Raw genomic sequence first — 23,941 nt, 5'->3', positions numbered from 1 at the left:
CTGAGCCCGAAGTTGGACATTTAACTGACTGAGCCACCCAGGCGCCCCAACTATTGTAATTAAAAAAAAAATTCTTTTAATGTTTACTTATTTTTGAGAGAGAGTGCAAACAGGGGAGGGGCAGAGAATGAGGGAGACAGAGAATCCAAAGCAGACTCTGCAATGTCAGTTCAAAGCTCAATGCAGGGCTTGAACTTATGAACCATGAGATCATGACCTGAGCCTGTTGGTTGCTTAACCGACTGAGCCACCCACGTGCTTCTATCCTTATAATTTTTAGAGTTGAGATTCCTTTCATGTTTGTCAGTCACTTAGGGCTCCTCTTTGGTGAATTACTTCGTCATATCTTTTGTCTAATTTTCTTTGAGTTGAGTGTATTTTTCTTTTTTTTTGAAAAAAAAATTTTTTTTTAACGTTTATTTATTTTTGAAACAGAGAGAGACAGAGCATGAATGGGGGAGGGTCAGAAAGAGGGAGACACAGAATCTGAAACAGGATCCAGGCTCTGAGCTGTCAGCACAGAGCCGGACACGGGGCTCGAACTCAAAGACCGCGAAATCATGACCTGAGCCGAAGTCGGCCGCTTAACTGACTGAGCCACCCAGGTGCCCCGAGTGTATTTTTCTTATAAATTTTAGACATAAAATTTTAGAGTGATTAATTCTGAATACTAATCCTTTTATATGCATGACAAATATTTTTTTCCAGTTTATGCCTTTTATTTTGTTATTTTAAAGTTTTATTAAAATTTTTTTTTAATGCTTATTTATTTTTGAGAGAGAGAGACAGAGAGACAGTGTGAGCAGGGGGAGGGGGAGAGAGAGAGGGAGACACAGAACCTAAAGCAGGCTCCAGGCTCTGAGCTATTTGCACAGAGCTCCACGGGCTTGAACTCACAAACCATAGATCATGATCTGAGCTGAAGTCGGATATTTAACCAACTGAGCTATCCAGGCACCCCTTAAAGTTTTAAATCTATTTATTTATGTATGTGAATGAGTAGTATGTTCACATGAATAAAAAATGCAGAAAATACAAAAGAGCATACAGTGAAAAGTTTTTCTCCCACTCCTGTTCTTTCATTCCTGTTCCTCTCTCCAGAGGCATTTTGATTTCTTTTTTAAAGAACTTTGTTCATAATGCCATTTGTTGTACAGACATTTAAAGTTTTAATGTAGTTAAATATATCAATTTTTTCTTTGTGGATTGTGCTTTTTATGCCTTGTTTAAGACATTTCCTCTGTCTCATTTATTCTTTGCTCTTTTCTAAACTTTTTAAAGTTTGACTTTTTATATTTAGATCTTTGTTCTGTCTGGAATTTGTCTTTTGTGTATGATGTAAGGTAGGGATCATCCTCTCCATATTATAAAACTACTTGTCCTTATACTCTTACGTTATGTGATTGTTTTGTCTAATACAATTTTCAGTGTGATGCGGAACTACGGTTGAGTTTCAAGTACGCATTGGCAAATACAATGAACTGCTCCAGTTTTTAATTTCTGTTTTGTTCCTACTTGCAGATGAGTGCTTAGAGTCCTGATAAGTACTGCCTTTCAGGCCCCATAATATGCCCTTGTATCCTCTAACATGTCTGGAATTTGTGTAGGCTGTGATGGGGCAGGGAAAGGAAGGCTCCTTTGTCATAACAAACAAGGAGAAAGCTTTTTTCCTGTCTCTTCGATTTACCAATGCCTCATCAGAAGCTTTCAGCACTTATGTAAGAAATTAAATTTTTTTCTTGAACTTGAGCAAACTTAGACTTTGTTTTAAAATAAGATACCATAGAGTAGGAAGTTGTTTTTGCTTAAATGTAGTATTTTTTTGTTAGTCCTAGAAGTCTCTTAAGTTCTTAATGTGTTCCTTGATATTCTTACCTTTGTATTGTGATATTGTGTATTCTGCGGAAAGGGATTAGTGGGCTGTGTGGTATGGGGGTAATTAAAAAAATGTATCCCACTGTATCTGTCTTTTCCACCTCTCATCTTCCATTTTACTTCTTTTTTAACCATTTCTCTCTCTTACATCCTGTCTTACCAGATGCCCCCCTCGGAAAAAGTGAGGAAGAGGAAACAAAAAACTAGGTTAAAGACATTAAAGTAGGGCAGAACAAGAGTGAATGATCAGGAGAAGGAAGGGGAGGAAAAGCAGAAGGAGAAAAGAGGAGATTGCTTATTTGTGACCTGTGTATTAGGACTCCAAGGGAATTTTTCTGGTATTCTTTGTGAGTAGGTAGGGGCAGCCTTGAATTACTTATTCTTCTACCAGTTCTACCTGTGTAGGAGGGGGCACACTTGGGGGCTAATGGCCAGGCAGGAAGGACTCTGTTGAGAAACTATGTAGCTAGGGCTTTGTGCTTCTAGTTCCTTTCTCACATGTGTATGTGATCCAGTTTAGTGCTGGAGGGTCATCTGTGATGGAAATTTTAGAATTTTAACCGAGTATTTCTCTGGATATTAATAAACTAAAGATCTGAAAGTTATATGTCTGTATGTGGTTCTACTTCAGGGATATAATGGATGCTATTCATGTATATATACACGTTAGAACTAATTTGATCTGAAATCTGTTTTTCAGAATTAAAAGGAGTGTGAAATCCGTAAAATGATAGTTTAGCCTCAGTAACTTATAAGAATCTTTTCAGTGCTGATACATTTCATGATTTTTCTGGCTGTCTCAGAGTAGTGATTTCTGATTGGCAGTGATTATAAACAGTAGTTTTATATTGGCTATTGGTTCTTAACTGAAATAAGCTGACATTAAAAAAAAAAAAAAGAGGTTTTTGCCAATGGTTACTTTTGGTTTTAATTGGCTTCTCATCATTGGCATATTTACAGGGAAAATAACCTTTCTTTGTGTGTAAAAAGGTTGAAGAGATAAGCAGGTTAAGGTATCTTTCTTTACTGACTCTTTGGCTTGAGAATACGCATAATTTAAAATTTTTACATGAATTCTTATATTGTCATTCCAGAGAAAAGAAGGAATTAGTAGCCACCAATTGAAGATTTGGGCTGTTGATTGAAGTTATGTGATAATTTTTCAAGGAAGTAGTGACAAACTTTGAAGTTTTCCCATGCCTTTTTTCCATTATGCCATTGTTAAAAATTATCCAGGTAGTGTTGACAAAGTGGATTATAGATCACTAATATTTAATATATAGAGTGTTATTTTTCCTTCAACAGTATTTTGGTACCTAGGATGTTGTGGAAGACTTTAAGTTGTGATTTTTTTAAATTTATTTTTTTATTGTGGGAATGTTTGTGTGTGTCAGGTGGATTTTGACTTCGCCTGGCAGACGTGATGACTTGTCCTTTCTGGCTTGTGTTCTACTCTTTGGTTATATAGTAGATGCCTTTATATAATAAGGGTTAGAACAAGCCATTAGAGATACTTGATAATGGATACAAGCAAGTGTTGTTGTGTCTGCTCTCAGAGGTGGAATCACATGAAGTACAAAGGAGTATAGTAGTTAGGTATTAGAACACAATGAATAGGGAAGAAAATATTTCCTGAGAGTCAAAGGAACTTTGCCAGGAGTGCAGCCTGAGTAATGTAGGAGTGGAAAACCAGCTAAGATCAGGGGCCCACAGAACATATCAGCTTAGTATTATTTAGTGAGAGAAAAGTGAAATTAGGAGCAAGATGTAGAAGTTTGCCAAGTGCCCTAGAGAGAAGAAACTGTCTGAACAAAGGTTGGACTTAGATGACGGGCAGAGTTATCTAGACTTGGAGGATTTTATTTTATTTTATTTTATTTTATTTTTGAGAGAGACAGAGTATGTGTGGGGGAGGGAGAGAGAAAGAGGGAGAGTCTTAAGCAGGCCCTGTGCTGTCAGCGCAGAGCCCATGAGAGGCTCGAACTCATGAACCGTGAGATCATGACCTGAGCCAAAATCAAGAGTTGGACCCTTAACTGCCTGAGCCACTCAGGCACCCTAGAGTTGAAGGATTGTAAAATAAAACTTATTTCTTAGAGCACCTGGGTGGCTTGGTTGAGTATCTGACTCTTGATTTCAGCTCAGGTCATGATGTCACGGTTTGTGAATTTGAGTCCTGCATGGGCTCTCTGCTGATAGTGCAGGACCTGCTTGAGACTTTACCTCTTTCTCTCTTTCTGCCTCTCTCTCTCAAAATAAATAATAATAAAAACAACAACAACAACAAAAAAACCCCACAAGCCTATTTCTGGACCTGGGTAAGGTGGAATTAATTTATTTTATATACCTGTAAAGGTGAAGGCTTTTCATTCTGGGGAAGGCTTTCCGATTATGAGGAATAGAATCCAAGGGCAGCTGACTCAGTTAAAGGGAGCTGATTATTAGAAAATGCCTGTATAGGGACCCAGGAACCAAAGAACCCTATGGGTAGAGTAAATGTCTCCAAAATGTCTACTACACTATTTAGATGTAGTTTTAGCTCTTTTATAGTTTTATGCTTACTATCATGTGTTTCTGTGGCATTTGAGACTGGCCTAAATGTGGTACTGTGAACAGTTGGGATGATGCATGGGAAATAGTATAATTTTTTTTTAATGTTTATTTATTTTGAGAGAGAGACAGCATGAGTAGAGGAGGGACAGAGAGGGACACACAGAATCCGAAGCAGGCTCCAGGTTCCAAGCTGTTAGCACAGAGCCCGATGTGGGGCTTGAACCCACAAACTGTGAGATCATGTCCCAAGCTGAAATTGGATGCTTAACCCACTAAGCCACCCAGGTGCCCCGGTGTCTTTTCTTTTTCAATTTAATTTAATTTTTTAGAGTGTTTTATTTATCGAGAGAGAGAGAGAGAGAGAGAGAGAGAGCGAGAGCGAGCATGCACACATGTGTGTAAGCTGAGGAGGGACAGAGAGAGAGAATCCCAAGCAGGCCCTGGACTGTCTGCATAGAGCCTGACTTAGGGTTCGATCTCAAGAATCGTGAGATCATGACCTGAGCAGAAATCAAGAGTTGGATGCTTAATCGACTGAGCCACCCAGGAGCCCCTTGGTGTCTTTTTATCACATGAAATTACACGGGGCGCCTGGGTGGCTCAGTTGGTTAAGTGTCTGATTTTGGCTCAGGTCATGATCTTGCGGTTTGTGGGTTTGAGCCTTGCATTGGGCTGTGTGCTGACAGCTCAGAGCCTGGAGCCTGCTTCGGATTCCATGTCTCCCTCTCACTCTGGTTCTCCCCTACTCACAATCTGCCTCTCTCTCTCTTTCTCAAAAATAAACATTAAAGAAAAATTGTTTTGAATGAAATTCCTAAGTATCTGCGTGGGTATAACCTAAACAGCAACAAGCTCAAATTGTCTTCTTTTGTACAGTCAGCAGATTAAGGATTAGGTTTTTCAAAAGACCAATATGTAGATTAACCCACAGAAAGAGTGAATAATTGTATGGCTTAGAGAGCATGAGAAGCATGCAGAAATGATCCCCCTAACGAGTCTTCTATTTCATTTTTTTCAGTGATGCTATCTGTAATTTTGTTATCTGCAATGATTCTTCCCTTCGAGGGCAGCCCATTATCTTCAATCCTGATTTTTTTGTGGAGAAACTCCGACATGAGAAACCTGAGGTGTTCACCGAGTTGGTGGTCAGCAATATCACAAGGCTCATCGACTTACCTGGAACTGAGTTGGCTCAGCTGATGGGGGAAGTGGACCTTAAATTGCCTGGTGGGGCCAGCCCAGCACCGGGATTCTTCCGGTCTCTGATGTCTCTCAAGCGGAAGGGTAGGGGATGTGTCTGTGAAGGGTGGGCAGGTCTCAGCTGCTCCCTGGGCTTTATTCCTAACATCTGCACATTCACTGAGTTGCTGTTATTTAAAGTATTTTTTGGTCATTTTTCTCATTTTCATAAGTAGTAAGATCTTAAGTAATAGTAATAAAAATTTTTAAAAAATAGATAAGTTAAAGCAAGTATATCAGTCCCTGAGAGAGATGACATGATTTAGTTTAGGTAGTTATCAGAGGCACCTTGATTTTCATGCCCTATGACATAGCTGAAGAGTAAAGAATGAACATTAAAAATAATTTTTTTTTAGTGGTTATTTATTTTTGAGAGAGAGAGAGAGAGAGAGACCATGCGAGCGGGAGAGAGGCAGAGAGAGAGGGAGACAGAATCCAAAGCAGGCTCCAGGCTCTGAGCTGTCAGCACAGAGCCTGACATGGGGCTTGAACCCACAGATGGTGAGATCATGACCTGATCCGAAGTTGGACGCTTAACCGACTGAACCACCCAGGCGCCCCAAGAATAAACATTTTTTATTGCAGTTCTCAAATGTTTTCATTCTATGGAATGCTTTGATAAGGCATTATCAAAGAGCTATGAGTCACCCAAAATAAAAGCCTCCCTAGAAAATAAATTGTAGCACTACTTTCGATAAGATACTAAGAGGTACTATTTCATTTTATTAAACATGAGAAAATCATTTAAGGTAGAGAAAAATGTTTAAACATGACAATAGATTAGACCCTATACTCTAGTGGATAGTCTGTCATACTTTGACAATCATGGCTCTAAGTTCTATTTTTTATTTTTAAGCTAATTATCAACATGCTAAGTATTGTTACTTAAGATAGTTTTTGCCTTCAGGGAACCTACAGTTTAATCTTAAACATGCAGAGTTGATTGAGAGTTGTTGCATTTTTGGGGGCACTAACAGCTTTCAGGTTTTTGTTTACTGAACCTGTGAAAACATTTGCTGGATTGTTATGTAGGATGCTTGAGTGGTTTTAAGAATGATGATTTTGTACTATTTGTGGAAAATATAGCCCTGTCCTGTTGTATGTTTTTTTAGAAAAAGGAGTGGTATTTGGATCCCCATTGACGGAAGAAGGCATTGCCCAGATATACCAACTGATTGAGTATCTACACAAAAGTAAGACTACTCAGGATTTTGTTGTTCTGTGTTAATGAAGAGTTGTCAGTTTTTTTTTTTTTTTAATAAATTTTTTTTTTTCAACGTTTATTTATTTTTGGGACAGAGAGAGACAGAGCATGAACGGGGGAGGGGCAGAGAGAGAGGGAGACACGGGATCAGAAACAGGCTCCAGGCTCTGAGCCATCAGCCCTGAGCCTGACGCGGGGCTTGAACTCACGGACCGCGAGATCGTGACCTGGCTGAAGTCGGACGCTTAACCGACTGCGCCACCCAGGCGCCCCGAGTTGTCAGTTTTATATGAACTTCCTTGAGTTAGTAGGTGCTAATGAACATAAGACACTAACCAATTATAATTTTAGGTGGCATGTTTCTAAATATATTTCTTCTTAAATTTCTTTTCAGAGAGAATTTGTTTTAAAAAATTTTTAATATTTATTCATTTAAAAAAAAATTTTTTTTTTTCAACGTTTATTTATTTTTGGGACAGAGAGAGACAGAGCATGAACGGGGGAGGGGCAGAGAGAGAGGGAGACACAGAATCGGAAACAGGCTCCAGGCTCCGAGCCATCAGCCCAGAGCCTGACTCGGGGCTTGAACTCATGGACCGCGAGATCGTGACCTGGCTGAAGTCGGACGCTTAACCGACTGCGCCACCCAGGCGCCCCTATTCATTTTTTGAGAGATAAGAGTGTGAGTGGGGGAAGAGCAGAAAGAGGGGGGACCCAGAATCTGAAGCAGGCTCCAGGCTCTGAGCTGTCAGTACAGAGCCTGACGCGGGGCTTGAATTCACAAACTGCGAGATCATGACTGAGCTGAAGTCAGAGCTTAACCGACTGAGCCACATGGGCGCCCCTAGGCACCCCTATTTATGACTTATTTATGTGGGGCACTGTGGTAGGAGCTAGAGCAGAGGTTGTAAACCGATAATGTAAGGACTTGTGTCCTCTATGTTCATGTGTTGTTTGCTTGGCAAAGTATTAAAATAAAAATAAAATTAGTTACTGGTGGAAGTCCAGGTTTTCAAAATTCTTTTGGTATAGGAAGATCTAGCATCCTGGGGCCCCCACTTGGATACAATCAACTGGAGCACAGCTATGTGCTCTCCAGTTTGTTTTGGTTCCTATTCATTCATTTACTGTTACCTGCCCGCCCTTGTAGGCATTTGAACTTGAGCCCCTGAATTAGGAGGCTATACAAAGGTAAATATATACCTCAGCTGAAAATATGAACTTTTATGCTTCTTCTAGATCAGACCAAAACTATAATTCTGCCCCCCTCCCCCCCTTTTAAATCCTCTTAGGTTAGCTTAGAACCTAGTTGGCAGGGGAGAACAGTTTAGTTGAGATGATCCTAAGCTTCTGGGAATCCCAGACTGAAAGGTGATCTGACGGGTTAGAGTTCTAATTTCTGGAACAGTGCAGAGACTCCAAATTCATTTTGGGCTGGGAAACCATTTACAGGGGCAACACACTTCCACAGATGAATTCAGCACCTCTAAACAAAGTCTGGGATGGCCAAAGGGAAGGGGACTTCTGGAAGATTTGGCTTTCTTCCCACTTATTTTTCAAGCTCATTCTAATCATTGTTCAGGTTAAATTCAGTCTCCAGATGTGCCTGAGGCAGACCATGTCCAGGTGCTCAGGGATGTTCAGATAAGTCTCCTCAAGGGCCAGTAGATTCTAAACTTCTCTGGGAAAATGGTGGTGGTGGTGGTGGGGTAATCTCCTTCAAGGTGTTTATAAAGGGTCCTTCAAGTGTAAAGTAGTCTTCTAGATCAGTTGTTTTAATTGTAATTTCTCTTTTTGCTTCCTTTTTGCATGTCTTCTGTTCTTTTTCCATGCTAAACAGACTTGAGAGTAGAGGGTTTGTTTAGAGTACCAGGGAATAGTGTCCGACAGCAGATTTTAAGAGATGCTCTCAATAATGGAACTGATATTGACTTGGAATCAGGGGAGTTTCATTCAAATGATGTTGCTACCTTGCTGAAGATGTTTCTAGGAGAGTTACCTGAGCCGCTGCTGACTCATAAACATTTCCATGCACACCTCAAAATTGCTGGTGAGTATAGGAGGTGAGAAGGAGATGTAAATGAATACATTTCTTTTAGTTGAGTAAAGTTGTTTGGAATTTTCTGTTGTTTGTAACCCGCAGTAATACTTTCGCCAAAATTGGTTAAGAATTCATGGTATTTGGGGCTCTCTGGGTGGTATTGGCCAGTTTAGTTTTAATCAGGTGTTTTTCTTGCTAAATCAGCTTCTTTGAAAATAAAATCCGGATTTTATTTATTTTTGTATCTCTGATAGATCCTAGCATTGTGTTTTGAACATTTTAGTTGCTCAGTAAATGAATGCTTTTCATTGGATTGATTCACATACCTGAGATGGTTATAGGTTTGCTATATTTACCTTGGCTTAGGCATTTGCTAATATTAAGTATTATTATGCCTCAGTTGAGATCATCTCTAATCTAGGAGACTTGTTTTTTGAAAATAATTTTGTTTTCTAAATAGGCAATACATTCACATGGTTCAAAATTCAAAAGATTTAAAAGTATAGAGTGAAAAGCCTCTCTCCTGCCCCTGTCCCCCACTACCCAGATTTTCTTCCTGGAGGCAACCATTGCTATTGATTTCTTATGTATCCTTCCAGAGGTATTTTATACATTTACAAACAAATACATATATTCTTTTTCTCTCTTTTAGGTATTGGTAGTGGTAGGGTATTATATACATGGTTCTGTGGTTTGCTTTTTTCACTTGATATATCTTGGAGGATGTTCCATTTTCAGCTCATATTTACCTCATTCTCTTTTATGCCTGTATGGTAGGGAATTCATTCTTGAATTGCACAGCTGTTAGGCTGCTATAGGCTCTAAGCGCACATGACATCAAAATCTATACTGCACTTACTTGATTTTCTGTCCTTGGGTATTTTCCTCTTTCTTTTAATTTTAAGTAAAATATAAGATTATTTTTTCTGTTGAATAATTTTTACTACTTAAAAAACTAGCTTTGAATTTCTAACCTCTAATTAAGATTAGATTTTCTTTTTAGCACTCTCAGGACATTCAGGTTATATAAATGAGTAAATGTTATTAAAACGTTGTATAACTTTATAATTATTTTGGAGAGAAATAAACTTGGATCTTGAAAAATATATGGAAAATATTGGTACGTTTTTTGTAAGTGTTAATATGAAGAATGTTCGTTCCGTTTACTTTGAGTTAATTTAGTGCCATACTTGAAATCCTCCGCTCCACCACCCGTGACTCACACTTCTTTGCAATCATATTGAGGTGTGGCACAGTTGTAGCATTTGATATGCCTTGCTGATAACTGGAAGGTATTTTTGTTTTTGGTTTCATATTAACAAGGAATAGTTTCTAGAAATAATACCTGCCTTTCCTAAACTTGGATTTATTATTGAAGTTAAATAGTTTAAACAACATACTAACTATTTTTGGGTCTATATGATTTATATCCAAATGGTTATTTGTATTGTTTGAAATTCTGATTATCCAGGGGACTGTTTTTATTGATAACCTATGTAGCCTCTTAGGGGAGAAACAGTGATTCTGATGTCATGAGGAGCTCCTAGATTATCCTGTTATCAGGGCATAATTCACTCTCATATTTCTTTCCCTGTGTGAGGAAAAGTGAAGAGGGTGGCATTATCAAAGATCTTTTTGGACATGTTTTCATCTCTCTGTATAGCTAAGAATATATACCTAGGAGTAGAATTGCCAGGTCATATGGTAACGCTATGTTTAGCTTTTTGAGGAACTGACAAACTGTTTTCCAAAGTGTACCATTTTCCATTCCCACCAGCAATGTAAGAGGGTTTAATTTTCTCAACATTTTTGCCAACACTTGTTATTTTCAGTTTTTTGGGTTATAGCCATACTAGGAGGTATGAAGTAGTGTCTCATTGTGGTTTTAATTTACATCGCACCGATAGCAAATAAAACAGAGTATACAAGTGCTTATTGGCCATTCATATATCTTCTTTGGAGGACGTTTATTCAAATCTTTTGCCCATTTAAACCATAAGAGACTCTCAAATACAGAGAACAAACTGAGGGTTGATGGTGGGGGGGTGGGGGAGAGGGGAAAATGGGTGATAGGCATTGAAGAGGGCACTTGGGATGAGCACTGGGTGTTGTATGTAAGCCAATTTGACAACAAATTATATTAAAAAAAACCCCAAATCTTTTGCCCATTTAAAAATTTTGGTCTTTTTATTATTGAACTGTATTGACACTATTTGTTATTATATTTTGCTCTAAGTTCTGTTTATGCCTGATTCTTTTTTTCTTCTTTTAAGTTTATTTATTTATTTTGAGAGGGAGATAATGAATGGGGAAGAGGGGCAGAGAGAGAGGGAGAGAGAGGATCCCAAGCAGGCTCTCCACAGTCAGCACAGAGCCCAACGTTGGACTTGAACTCACAAATTGTGAGATCATGACCTGAGCCCAAATCAAGAGTCGGACGCTTAACCGACTGAGCCACCCAGGCGCCCCTTTCTTCTTCTTCTTCTTCTTTTTTTTTTTTTTAATTTTTTAAATGTTTACTTATTTTTGAGAGAGAGACAGAATGTGAGCTGGGGAGGGGCAGAGAGAGAAAGGGAGACACAGAATGTGAAGCAGGCTGTAGGCTCCAGGCTCTGAGCTGTCAGCACAGAGCTCGATGCAATGCTGGAAACCACGAACTAGAGATCGTGACCTGAGCTGAAGTTGGACGCTTAACTGACTGAGCCCCCCATGCCCCACATCTTTCTTCTCATTTTGATTGGAGTTCAGGGGAGGATAATAGTAGACATGTTGATTTTTCTTGCTTGTATTTTCTCCCTCCTTTGCAATCGTTTCTTTTGTCCTCAAGATTTGATGCAGTTTGATGATAAAGGAAACAAGACCAATGTACCAGATAAGGAGCGGCAAATTGAGGCTCTCCAGTTGCTCTTCCTCATTCTCCCTCCACCTAATCGTAACTTGCTGAAGTTATTGCTTGATCTCCTGTACCAGACAGCAAAGAAACAAGACAAGAATAAGATGTCTGCTTATAACCTTGCCCTTATGTTTGCACCCCATGTCCTGTGGCCGAAAAATGTGAGTGTTGAGGGGACGAGCAAAGAGTGCTTGGTTTTCTTGGGCTGGTCCTAATCCTCTGGCTGTATCTTGGTGAGGTTATCAAGGGTCCAAGGTCTACTCTTCAGCTTTACAAGGTTAGGGACATACTTTATGAATTCGTTTAAGAATTCACCTAACATGAGGGGCCAATTCCTGTTAACCTCATGTGTAAATCAATCTCTGATAAAGCTGAAAGACATTTATTAGTGGAAGCTTTTAGGGGAAAATTATAGCTACTAACTAAAATAGAATATTTGTTTTGGCTGGTCAATATATATGCCTTCCTGAGAAATCAAATTGATATCTGAAGATTGAATGGCATAAATTTAGACTAGAGCCATACAATTTTACTGGATAATGTCACTAAGCCCTCAGGTAAGATGATAGAGCAATCCTTTCTTATCCTAACCCTTCTATTTTCTGTAGATATGCTCTCCTCGGATAAAGCTGAATGTATTTTTTTATTACTGAGACCATGGCTTTCTCAGTGACTTACATGAGAAATAAATTATTAAATGTCTTTTGAACTAATTTTTGACCTGGAGGTGTACAGCTTTCTGCACATTCATAATATAAGTTTTATTGCATACTGGAATTGGGAGCCAGAACACTTGGGTTGGAAGCTGCAAACCAGCTATGTTATCTGTGTCCTTTACCCTTGTTATGCTTAGGCTCTTCCTCTGTAAACTGGGCGTAAATTAGTATTTTATCACTTATAAGGTTTTGGAAGATAATGGAAGTAGATAGGATGATAGGATATGGTGATTTATAAAAGGTTTTTGGGATTATAAGAAATGAGAAAAGGAGGGTTAAGGAGAGCACTTGTGGATGCCTGATTGGCTCAGTTGGTAGAGTGTAGACTCTTGATCCTGGGGTTGTGAGTGCCAGCCCCACCTGTGTTGGACTCCTTGGGCTCATAGAGTTTACTTTATTTATTTATTTATTTAATTTTTTTTTTTTAATGTTTATTTATTTTTGAGACAGAGACAGAGCATGAACGGGGGAGGGTCAGAGAGAGGGAGACATACAATCTGAAACAGGCTCTGAGCTGTCAGCACAGAGCCTGACGCGGGGCTCGAACTCACGGACCGATAGATCATGACGTGAGCCGAAGTCGGCCGCTTAACCGACTGAGCCACCCAGGCGCCCCTCATAGAGTTTACTTTTAAAAAAAAAAAAAGGAGAACAGTTGTGTGGAACATTTTACCTAACAAGTAACTAGTGAAAAAATGTAATGTTCCAGGCTAGGAAGAACCCCACCCCACACAAAGGTGGGGGTGGGGTAAGAAGAAAAGGACACACTAACATTTGTCCATATTAAGGAGATCAAGCCTCCTAATGAGTTTTTTTTTGTTGTTGTTGTTTTTAAGTTTATTTATTTAGAAAGAGAGTGCAAGCAGGGGAGCGGCAGAGAGAGAGAGAGAGAGAGAGAGAGAGAGAGAGAGAATGAGAATGAGAATCTCAAGCAGGCTCTGTGAGAACCTGATGTGGGGGCTCAAACCCATGAACTGTGAGATCATGACCTGAACCGAAATCAAGAGTTGGATGCTTAACTGACTGAGCCACCCAGGTGCCCCCTAATGAAAAATTTTAATAATTAAAAAAATTATTTTTATTTATTTTGAGAGAGAGAGAATGCGAGCAAATGGGGGAGGGTCAGAGAGAGAGAGAGCAAGTGGAGGAGGGGCAGTGAGAGAGGTAGAGAGAGAATCTCAAGCAGGCTCTGCACTGCCCTCACAGAGCCCAATTCGGGGCTCAATCTCACAAACTGTGACATAATGACCTGAGCTGAAATCAGGAGTTGGTCACTTAACTGACTAAGCCACCCAGGTGCTGCAATGAAAGAATTTTAGAACCAGTCAATTGATCTGATGAAAAAAGAGTGAGTAATCTGTGTCTATAAAAAATGCTGGGGCACCTGGGTGGCTCAGTTGGTTAAATGTCCAACTTTGGCTTGGGTCATGGTCTCATTGTTCTTGAGTTTGAGTCCCACATCAGTCTCTCTGCTGTCAGTGCAGAGCCTGCTTTGGTTCCTCTGTCCCCTTCCCTCTCTGCCCCTGCCCTGCTCGTGTGCTTTCTCTTTCTCTCAAAAATAAACATTAAAAAAAAAAATATTAAGAGATCTTGGTTAAAGCAAACAAATTAAGTAACAAAGATGCATGTTGAGGATGAGGGCTTTGGGATAGTAGAGATGGATACTCAAGTGCTTAAAAAACAGGAGAAATAAGAGAATCAGTGACCATTTGTGTTTTTAAGAAACAGATGTTACCTTTGGTATCAATTACTAGTGATGGTTTTCTTTCACCTTTGGAGAAACTCCAGTTTCTCTGAAGAGGCAGCGTCCCTGGTAGTTTGTATAGATTCTGTTCTTCCTGCCCATTTTGGATCCTAGACTAGATTTTCTTTATCAACACTGCTTGCATGTATAATTCTCTAGCAGAATTAGGAAATAAAGATTGGTTCTCATAGGTTCTTGTTGAGTTCGGGGACACATGGTCTCTTCTAGGTTATATGTCCAATCCAGTAGAAACTTGCTGAACTGAAAAGCCTTTCCAGAATTAAACACTATAGTACAGACACCTTTGTTCGGGATAGAAACCCTTATACCTTTGAAAGAATAAGCTTATTGGTAAGTAAATGGAACATCTCTTCTACTTCTCAGCTCTTAATCCTCTTTTGGTTTCTTTCCCTATGAATAGGCCACTGCCAATGACCTTCAAGAGAATATCACAAAGTTGAACAACGGGATGGCTTTTATGATTAAACATTCCCAGAAACTTTTTAAGGTAGGTAAGGGATGGGATTTGAGTGGTGATAGGACAGGAGGTTGGAGCATGGTGGAATCCTCAGTAGGGCTACAAGGATGACTAATAAAAAAGTCTCTGCCTCGGACTTGAAACCAGATGGGACAGTGGCAAAACTCAGAACAACTAAGGTGGGGAGAAATAGTAAGGCACCTGGAGGCTGAGTAGGATAACTGGCCCTACCTGGGACACCCTTACTTTTTCACGAAGGGCAGTTTGTACTGGCAGTTGAGTGAGTTTATTCTGTCTGCTTCCTGCCAGGAGAATTTTGAGGGTCTGACAGTCTGCTTTCATTTTGTACTCTTTGTCCCTTTTAGTCCACACTATCAATGTTTCTGCCCATATAACTTTTTCAACTTTGTGGTTCTGTGGATTTCAGAGGGATTCACTCCATTAGACAAAAACCACATATACAAATCTTTTTAAGACAAACCCTTCTCTCCCTTGGTCTCCTCCTGAGAAGGCTGAAGGACAATACCTTTAACCTTCCCAGAGGCCCTCTGGTCTGACTGAGAGGATCTTTATTCTTTTGAAAGGGTCCTTTGTGTGACCGAAAACTTTGACCTTTTGATGTTTTAAAAGATTTTATTAAAAAAATTTTTTTTTAATGTTTACTTTTGAGAGAGAGCAAGAGTGTGAGTGGGCAAGGGGCAGAGAGAGAGGGAGACACAGAATTCAGGCAAGCTCCAGGCTCTGAGCTGTCAGCACAGAGCCTGATGCAGGCTCGAACCCATGAACTGTGAGATCATGACCTGAGCCAAAGTCTGGTGCTTAACCAACTGAGCCACTCAGGTGCCCCTAAAGATTTTTATTTTATTTTATTTTATTTTATTTTATTTTATTTTATTTTATTTTATTTTATTTATTATTATTAAAAAATGTTTTTAAATGTTTATTTGAGAGAGAGAGAGAACAGGGGAGGGGTAGAGAGAGAGGGAAACACAGGATCCGAAGCAGGCTCTAGGCTCTGAGCTATCAGCACAGATATCGAGCTCGAACTCTTGAACCTCTAGATCATAGCTGAACTGAAGTCGGTTGCTTAACTGACTGAGCCACCCAGGTGCCTCATTACTGTTTTTTGTTTTTTTTTTTAATGTTTATTTATTTTAGAGAGAGAGAGAGAGAGACAGCATGAGCAGGGGAGGGTCAGAGAGAGAGAGAGAGAGAGAGAGAGAGAGAGAATCCCAAGCAGGCTCTGCACTGTGAGCGTGGAGCCTGATGTGGGGCTCGAACTCATGAACTGTGAGATCATGACCTGAACCAAAACCAAGAGTCAGATGCTTAACCAACTGAGCCACCCAGGCGCCCTGATGCTTCTAAGATTTTAACAAAAAGTTGTACAGTCATATCCTTGGCTTTTTCTTTAGAGCACACTTTCCTGATAGTGAATTTCTCAATTTTAGCATCTTGCCATCTGGAAAGACTGAGAATTGAGAGAGAATTGACTAAGTACTTCATATAAGAGAAATCACACTTTTTGTGATTGGCTTATTTCACTTAGCATAATGTTTTCAAGATTCATCCATATTGTAGCACTTGTCAGAATTTCCTTCTTTTTTAAGGATGAGTAATATCCCTGTCATTGTATATACTGCATTTTGCTTATCATTTATCTGTTGAGGACACTTGGATTTCTCCCATGTTTTAGCTCTTGTGAATAATGCTGCTATGAACATGGATGTACAAATATCTTTTTTGAGACACTGCTTTCAATTCTTTTGGGTATACACCCAGAAGTGGAATTACTGGATCATGGTAATTCTAACAGAACTGCCATACTGTTTTTTTTCTTCTTTCATTTTTTTTTTTTATGTTGCTATTTCTTTTTTTAATTTAATTTTATTTAAATCCAAGTTAGTTAACATATAGTGTAATAATGGTTTCAGGAGTAGAATTTAGTAATGCATCACTTAAATATAACACCCAGTGCTCATCCCAACATGTGCCCTCCTTAATGCCCATCACCCATTTAGTCCATTCCCCTACTCAACATCCCTCCAGCAACCCTCAGTTTGTTCTCTGTATTTAAGAGTCTCTTATGGTTTCCCTCCCTCTCTGTTTTTATCTATTTTTCTCCCCTTCCCCTATGTTCATCTGTTTTGTTTCTTAAATCCCACATATGAGTGAAATCATATGGTATTTGTCTTTCTCTGCCTGACCTATTTCACTTAGCATAATACATTCTAGTTCCATTCATGTTGTTGCAAATGGCAAAATTTCATTCTTTTTGATCACCGAGTAATATTCCATTGTATATTACCACATCTTCTTTATACATTCATCAATTGATGGACATTTAGACTCTTTCCATAATTTGGCTCTTGTTGATAGTGCTGCTATAAACATTGGGTTTCATGTTCCTTTTCGAATCAGGATTTTTGTATCCTTTAGATAAATACCTAGTAGTACAGTTGCTGGGTCATAGGGTAGTTCTATTTTTAATTTTTTGAGGAAACTCCATAGTGTTCCCCAGAGTGGCTGCACCAGTTTGCATTCCCACCAGCAGTGCAAAAGTGTTCCCCTTTCTCTGCATCCTTGACAACATTTATTGTTACCTGCCTTATTAATTTTAGCCATTCTGACAGGTGTGAGGTGGTATTGAGCATCTTTTCATGTGTCTGTTATTTGGATGTTTCTTTGGAAAAGTGTCTGTTCATGTCTTTTGCCCATTTCTTCACTGGATTATTTGTTTTTTAGACATACTTCTTTCTTTCTTTCTTTCTTTCTTTCTTTCTTCTTTCTTTCTTTCTTTCTATCTTTCTTAATTTTTTTTTAACGTTTATTCATTTTTGAGAGACAGAGACAGAGCACGAGTGGGGGAGGGGCAGAGAGAGAGGGAGACCCCAAATCTGAAGCGGGCTCTAGGCTCTGAGCTGACAGCACAGAGCCCGACATGGGGCTTGAACTCACGAACTGCGAGAGCATGACCTGAGCCAAAGTTGCACACTTAACCTCCTGAGCCACCCAGGGGCCCCCGGGCATACTGTTTTCTATAGTGGCTGTATTCATTTTACATTCCCTCCAGTGACGTACAAGGGTTCCCATTTCTTCACATCCTCATGAATACTTATTTTTTATTTTTTGGTAGTAACTATGAGGTGGTATCTCATTGTAGTTTTGATTTGCATTTCCCTAATGATTAGTGAGATGTTGAGCATCTTTCATGTGCTTATTGCCTATCTTCTTTGAAGAAATGTTCAAGGCCTTTGCCCATTTTTGAATTGGGTTTTTTTATTGTTGAGTTGTAGGAGTTCTTTATATATTCTGATTAGTAATCCCTTATAAGATATATGATGTGCAAATATTTCCTCCCATTCTGTGGGTTGCGTTTTTACTCGGGTGATAGTCTTACTACACAAAATGTAAAAACTTCCGTGAAATCCCCCATTAGTTTATTTTTTTCCTTTTGTTGCCTGTGACTTTGATGTCATATGCAAGAAATCATTGCTAAATCCAGTGCCATGAAGCTTTTGTCCTATGCTTTTTAAAAATAATTTTATAGTTTTAGGTCTTATATTTAGTTTATAAATCCATTTTCAATTAACTTTTTAATATGGTGTTAGGTAAGTGTCCAACTTTATTCTTTTGCTGTGGACATCCAGTTTTCCCAGCTCCATTTCTTGAAAAACTGTTCTTTTTCCATTGAATAGTCTTGGCATGCTTGTTGAAAATCATTTAAGGATTTATTTCTGGATTCTCTATTCAGTTGGTCTATATGTGTTTGTCTTTATACCAGTACCACACTATTTTGATGACTATAGCTTTGTAGTAAATGCAGGGTGTAAACATGGAGGCCTCCCTGGGATTTATTGACTACAAGGTGGTGAGTGATCCAGAGTCCAGAGTTTAGAAATGAAAGATCAGAATCTTAGGTTAAAAACAAAGAGTCAGGGCTACATCAGGGGCTTTGGTGCCCAGGTCAAAGATTATCATCAGTTAGAGGTCAAGATCTAGATAAGTGAATTAGAATAGTAGTCAAAGGACAACAGGAGAAAAAATGATTTTTAATGATGAACAAAGATCTTTCAGACCTCTTCATTATATACTTCCTGATGAGGGGAACAGCTAGTTCCAAAACATGCATTTATGGGAATAAGTAGAGAGGAGTTGTGATTATGAACAGTAAGGCAATTACTTGACTGTAGTTGTGAATCAAAATGGAGAGTTTCTAGGTGCAGTTCCTAATAGAACTCTCCTTCATTGAATTTTCTTGTTACTATTGCTATAGGATTAACTTTTCATAGTCCACCACTCACAAGTTAAAAGAGAAGTGGGATCTCAGAGATCTCATTGCACCCCACGGTTTTTAGCCTTTCTACTTCTGATCTCTTTACCTGTGGAATCCATTCTCCCTTGTGCATGATTTCAGTGTACATAGTTCAAGTATACAATGCGGTTGTACTTAACTATGAAGGATTTTAAGTGACTTAACACAAATTTGTTATCTTACAGTTCTGTAGGTCATGAGTCTACAGGAGTCTCACTGGTCTAAAATCAAGGTTGGCAGGGATGCTTTCATTTCTGGATATTCTAGGAGAGAATTTATTTATTTGCCTTCTCCATCTTCCAGAGGTTGCCCACATTCCTTGGCTTATGGTCCCCTTCCTCTATCTTCAAGGCTAGCAATGTTGTATCTCTCTCTTATTCCTAACTACGGCTGGGAATGGTTCTCTGCTTTTAAGGACCCATCTGAATAACCTAGTTAATCTCCCCATTGCAAGGTTCTTAACTTAGTCACACCAGCAAAGCCCTTTTTACCATGTAAGATAACATATCACTGTGAAGGATTTTGAGAATAGAAATCACACAAATCTTAGAGATAAAACAAGAGTATGGGCTCCTGGACGTAATTCAGCTTGGTACAGTTCTAATTAATAGACCCTTTCAAACAGTCTGTTTTTACTCTACATTTTCCTTATATAGATTCCTGTTTCAGCTCCTCATCTTTGGGGTTTTGATTCTTGTTTGCTACTTTACCTTTGTTTCCAGACTAGTGTGAGCACTCTTTGAGCCTCTGTTGATCTTTGAAGGAGAGAAAAAACATTTCTTTTGAGATTTTAGTCTTCAGTCTCTCCTCTTTGATACTCACATCAGAACTGTTGTCTTTATGGGGCTTTACCACTTTGGCTAATTAGGTTCTTTCCTGAGCTTTTCCTTTGGATGAAAAATGGTCGATTGTTCTGTGTGCTCTATCACTTATTCTGAGGTCCTATTGTACCCCCGGTTTGTTGTTCTTGTGCTTTGTTGTGTCTTCTTCTTCTCAGGCTTCTTTGGGTGGAGTTTTTACCTCCTAATCCTCAGATTCTGTGTTCTTTGTATTTTTTTCCTTAAAATTCCTCCTATTTCTAGTTCTGTCTTCTATTATCAGTCCCTCTGACCCAATCTGGTTTTATGTCTCCCTAACATGAGTCACAACATCTTTTCCTAGGGACTTATAATGATATACAATTAAGGCCAATTCCCATTTTATGTGAGAAGTCCTTTTGTTGATTCCCTCTGAACTGTAAAATACTTAACACCTCCAGATTTTCATTTAAGCCCATCTGCTTCTGTCTCCCTTTCTGGATATGTCTTAAGCTCATAGTATCTTTTGGGGGCAGGGATTTTTCTTTTTTTTTTTAATTTAAAAATTAAAAAAAAATAATCTCACACCCAATGTGGGGCTCGAAGTCACAACCCCGAGATCAGGAGTCACATGCTCCACCAATTGAGCCAGATAGGTGCCCCAGGTTTTTGGGTTTTTTTTTTTTTTTTTTTTTAAATGAAGTTTATAGAATAGGTGGAGTGGGTTCTGTCATATTCTTGTTTGGAGGAAATTTCCTTTGGTTTTGAGCTCTGCTTTATAGTTTAGCAAGGTAGAAATTAAACAAGATATCATAATGTTTTTGTCACAAGAGTCTTCTTAAAACTTTGTTATGAAGTTTTTCAAATACAGATAAAAGGTGAAAGAGTAAAACAGTGAACACTCATATAACTGTCAGATTCAACAAATGTTACCATTTGCCATATTTGCTTTTTTTTTTACTCTATATATTTATGCTTTTTTTGGTGTTTGTTTTTGGCTGAACCCCTGACAGTAAATTGCAGACATGATACTTCACATCTAAGTACTTAAGCGTACATCTCCTAAGAATAAGAACATTGTCCCAATAGTCACAGTACCATTATCATGTCTAAGAAAATTAATGAGGATTTCATATTAGCTAATATTCAGTACAGATTCAAATTTCCCCATTTATCCTAAGAATGTATTTCATAACTGCTGTTTTTAATAACATATACTAATCGAGGTTCATATATTGCCTTTGATTATTATGTCACTTTTAATCTGGAATAGTCCCTATGCTTTTTCTTCATGTCATGGACTTGTTGAAGTATTCAGGCCAACTGTGTTACAGAATATTCCGTCTTCTAAATTTGTCTTACTGTTTTCTCAAGGTTATTTAACTTGTTCCTATGTATCCCTTTCTATGTAGTTCCTGTAAACTGTTAAGTTAGGTCTAGAGGCTTGATTAGATTCATATTAAGCATTTTTGGCAAAGATTTATAGGTGATGTTTGTGTATCTCCTATTGCATCATGTTGCATCACATTCAGAGGCACAGAATGTCAGATTGTCTCACCCTCAGTGATGCTAATTTTGCTAACTGCCACATCTCTTAATTACAAAGGTACATTTTCCCCTTTGCAATTAGTAAGTAACCTGCAGGATGATTACCTAATGTAATGATTTTAGCACCCATCTGTAATCCTGCTGGAATCTATGGTGATACTGGGTATTACGAAATAGTGTTTTTCTAATTCTGTTTTATCTTTATTAGCTGACTTTTTTTTTCCTGTGGAGGAGAGCTTTCCTTTCCTCTGTTTCATTCTCTCTCTCTTTTTTTTAATGAATACCTCTATAGACTCATAGGTTTATAGTTATTCGAGGTGTTAGTCAATTTCAGTTGTTAATTTTAATTTTCAAATTGTCTCAGATTTGGCCAGTGAGAGCCCTTGCCAGCTCTTCCTGCTGTCTTTTTGACAGGACTCCATCAGTCTGAGTGTTTCCTTCCTGGCATAAAATGTCCCCAGCTCACTTTGCATTTGCTCTGCCCTGGGCCTGGAATCAATTATTTTCTTTAAGGAGCCCTGTTTTTTTTTTTTTTTTTTTTTTTTTTTTTTTTTTTTTTTGAGTGACCCTAGATATACTCATTGTTTCTGGGGTGTCATTGCTTTCTAGGCTCTTTGAGGGCAGGAAGTAGATTAAAATTTTTTTTAAAAGCAACTATTAGTTCATATTAGTATTTCCAATTCAGATTTATCATTCCAGAGCTTTTTCTTGACTTCTTTTACTTTGTATCTGTTTTCAGTCATTGCAAATTCAAGATTTTAGTAGCATTTATATGCTATTTGCTTTATCCTACAATATATAAAATATCAACATATAAAAAATTAGTTTAAAAAATACACCTATGTAAACATGCTGATGGAAGTTTAAGATTCCCTTATAGTTCCTTTCCCCTAGAATATATCTCACTCAGGATGTATAATTAGAATACAGTTTTTTTTTTTTTTTTAATGTTTATTTATTTTTGAGAGAGGGCTAGAGCCCAAACAGGGGAGCAACAGAGAGAGAGAGAAGGAGACACAGAATGCAAACAAAGCAGGCTTCAGGCTTTGAGCTGTCGGCGTAGAGTCCTACGTGGGGCTCAAAATCATGAACCATGAGATCATGACCTGAGCCAAAGTTGGAATGCTTAACCGATGCCCCTAGAATACAGTTTCCAAAAGTTAGGTGGAATAATTCTTTTTCTGTGCTTATGTTGTCAATCATATACTCAGATATATTCATTTTTTTCCCTGTTTGTGTTCAGTTTACGGTTTACCTTTATTTCCTTTTGGGTTTAAGTGTATTTTTTTGACTCTGTAGTATATTTACATGCTTCAAAAGCCCAACTACACAAAAGGGTATATACTTAGAGAAATCTCAGTCGTCTTCCTAACCATTTTCATTATTTTCTGGCTTATCCTTTTCTGGTTTATCTGGTTCCTTTTGTGTTTCTTTTTATAAAAACAAATAAGTGTGCATATGTATGTATGTTCCTATTTCCTTTTTCTTACATAGGTGCTTTATATACTGTTCCATGACTTTTCTCATTCAACAGTAGATCCTGGAAGTCATTCATATCAATTCATAAAGTGTTTCTTCCTTCTTTCCCTTACCCTCTCCCCTCTTTCGTTTTTAGTAACTAGATAGTTCTGTGTTGTATGGATGTATAAAAATTCATTCAACCAGTTTTCTATTAAAAGACATTTAGGGGGCGCCTGGGTGGCTCAGTCCATTAAGCGTCCGACTTTGGCTCAGTCATGATCTCGCGGTTTGTGAGTTTGAGCCCCGCATCGGGCTCTGTGCGGACAGCTAGGAGCCTGGAGCCTGCTTTGGATTCTATGTCTCGCCCTCTCTCTGCCCCTCCCTGCTCACACTCTGTGTCTCTCTGTCTCAAAAATAAATAAAACATTAAAAAAAAAAAGACATTTAGGTTGTGTTTAATCTTTTTTTTTTAAGTTTACTTATTTCTTTTGAGAGAGTGTGTGAGTATGAGTGGGGGAGGGGGAGAGAAGGGGTGGGGAGAGAATCTCAAGCAGACTTCGTGCTCAGCATGGAGACCAACTTGGGGCTCGACCTCACAAATTGTGAGATCATGACCTGAGCTGAAATCAAGAGCTGGACGCTTAACCCACTGAGCTACATAGGCACCCCCTCTTTTTTTTTTTTTTTTAAATGACAATTTAAATTGTGGCCAGGGGGAAAGTAACCATTCTGAAATATATCCAGAGTGGTTTTTTTTTTTAAATGTTTATTTATTTATTTTGCTAGACAGAGAGTGAGCGTTTGTGGTAGAGGGGCAGAGAGAGAATCCCATGCAGGCTCCATGCTCAGCACAGAGCCCAATGTGGGACTCAATCTCACGACCATGAGATCGTGACCTGAGTTGAAATCAAGAGTCAGATGCTTAACTGACTCAACTAAGTAAGCCACCGAGGTGCCCCATATTTGATTTTTATATCTATAATAGTGTCTTCTCAAAAACAGTTTCCCTATCAGATTTGTTGAAGTACCATTTTGGGGGCAAGAGAAAGGAAGCTATGGAATAGGGCATTTTGAGGA

General features: G+C 38.6%; 1 protein-coding gene across 1 annotated transcript in view; it reads left to right on the top strand.

Annotated features, from left to right (window-relative positions):
• ARHGAP19 (Rho GTPase activating protein 19) overlaps window positions 1–23,941 on the top strand; it is a 67,503-nt gene that overhangs the window by 19,781 nt on the left and 23,781 nt on the right. Inside the window, exons 2-6 of the mRNA XM_043597130.1 lie at window positions 5,447–5,712; window positions 6,780–6,860; window positions 8,712–8,921; window positions 11,740–11,966; window positions 14,687–14,773. Of these exons, the coding sequence (XP_043453065.1) occupies window positions 5,447–5,712; window positions 6,780–6,860; window positions 8,712–8,921; window positions 11,740–11,966; window positions 14,687–14,773 (871 nt within the window). The remainder of the gene's footprint in view (window positions 1–5,446; window positions 5,713–6,779; window positions 6,861–8,711; window positions 8,922–11,739; window positions 11,967–14,686; window positions 14,774–23,941) is intronic.

This window comes from Prionailurus bengalensis, chromosome D2 (genome assembly GCF_016509475.1).
Source record: "Prionailurus bengalensis isolate Pbe53 chromosome D2, Fcat_Pben_1.1_paternal_pri, whole genome shotgun sequence".
NCBI classification, from domain to species: Eukaryota; Metazoa; Chordata; class Mammalia; order Carnivora; family Felidae; genus Prionailurus; species Prionailurus bengalensis.
Note: the sequence above shows the minus strand (reverse complement) of the source record. Positions and strands in the feature narration are given on the sequence as shown.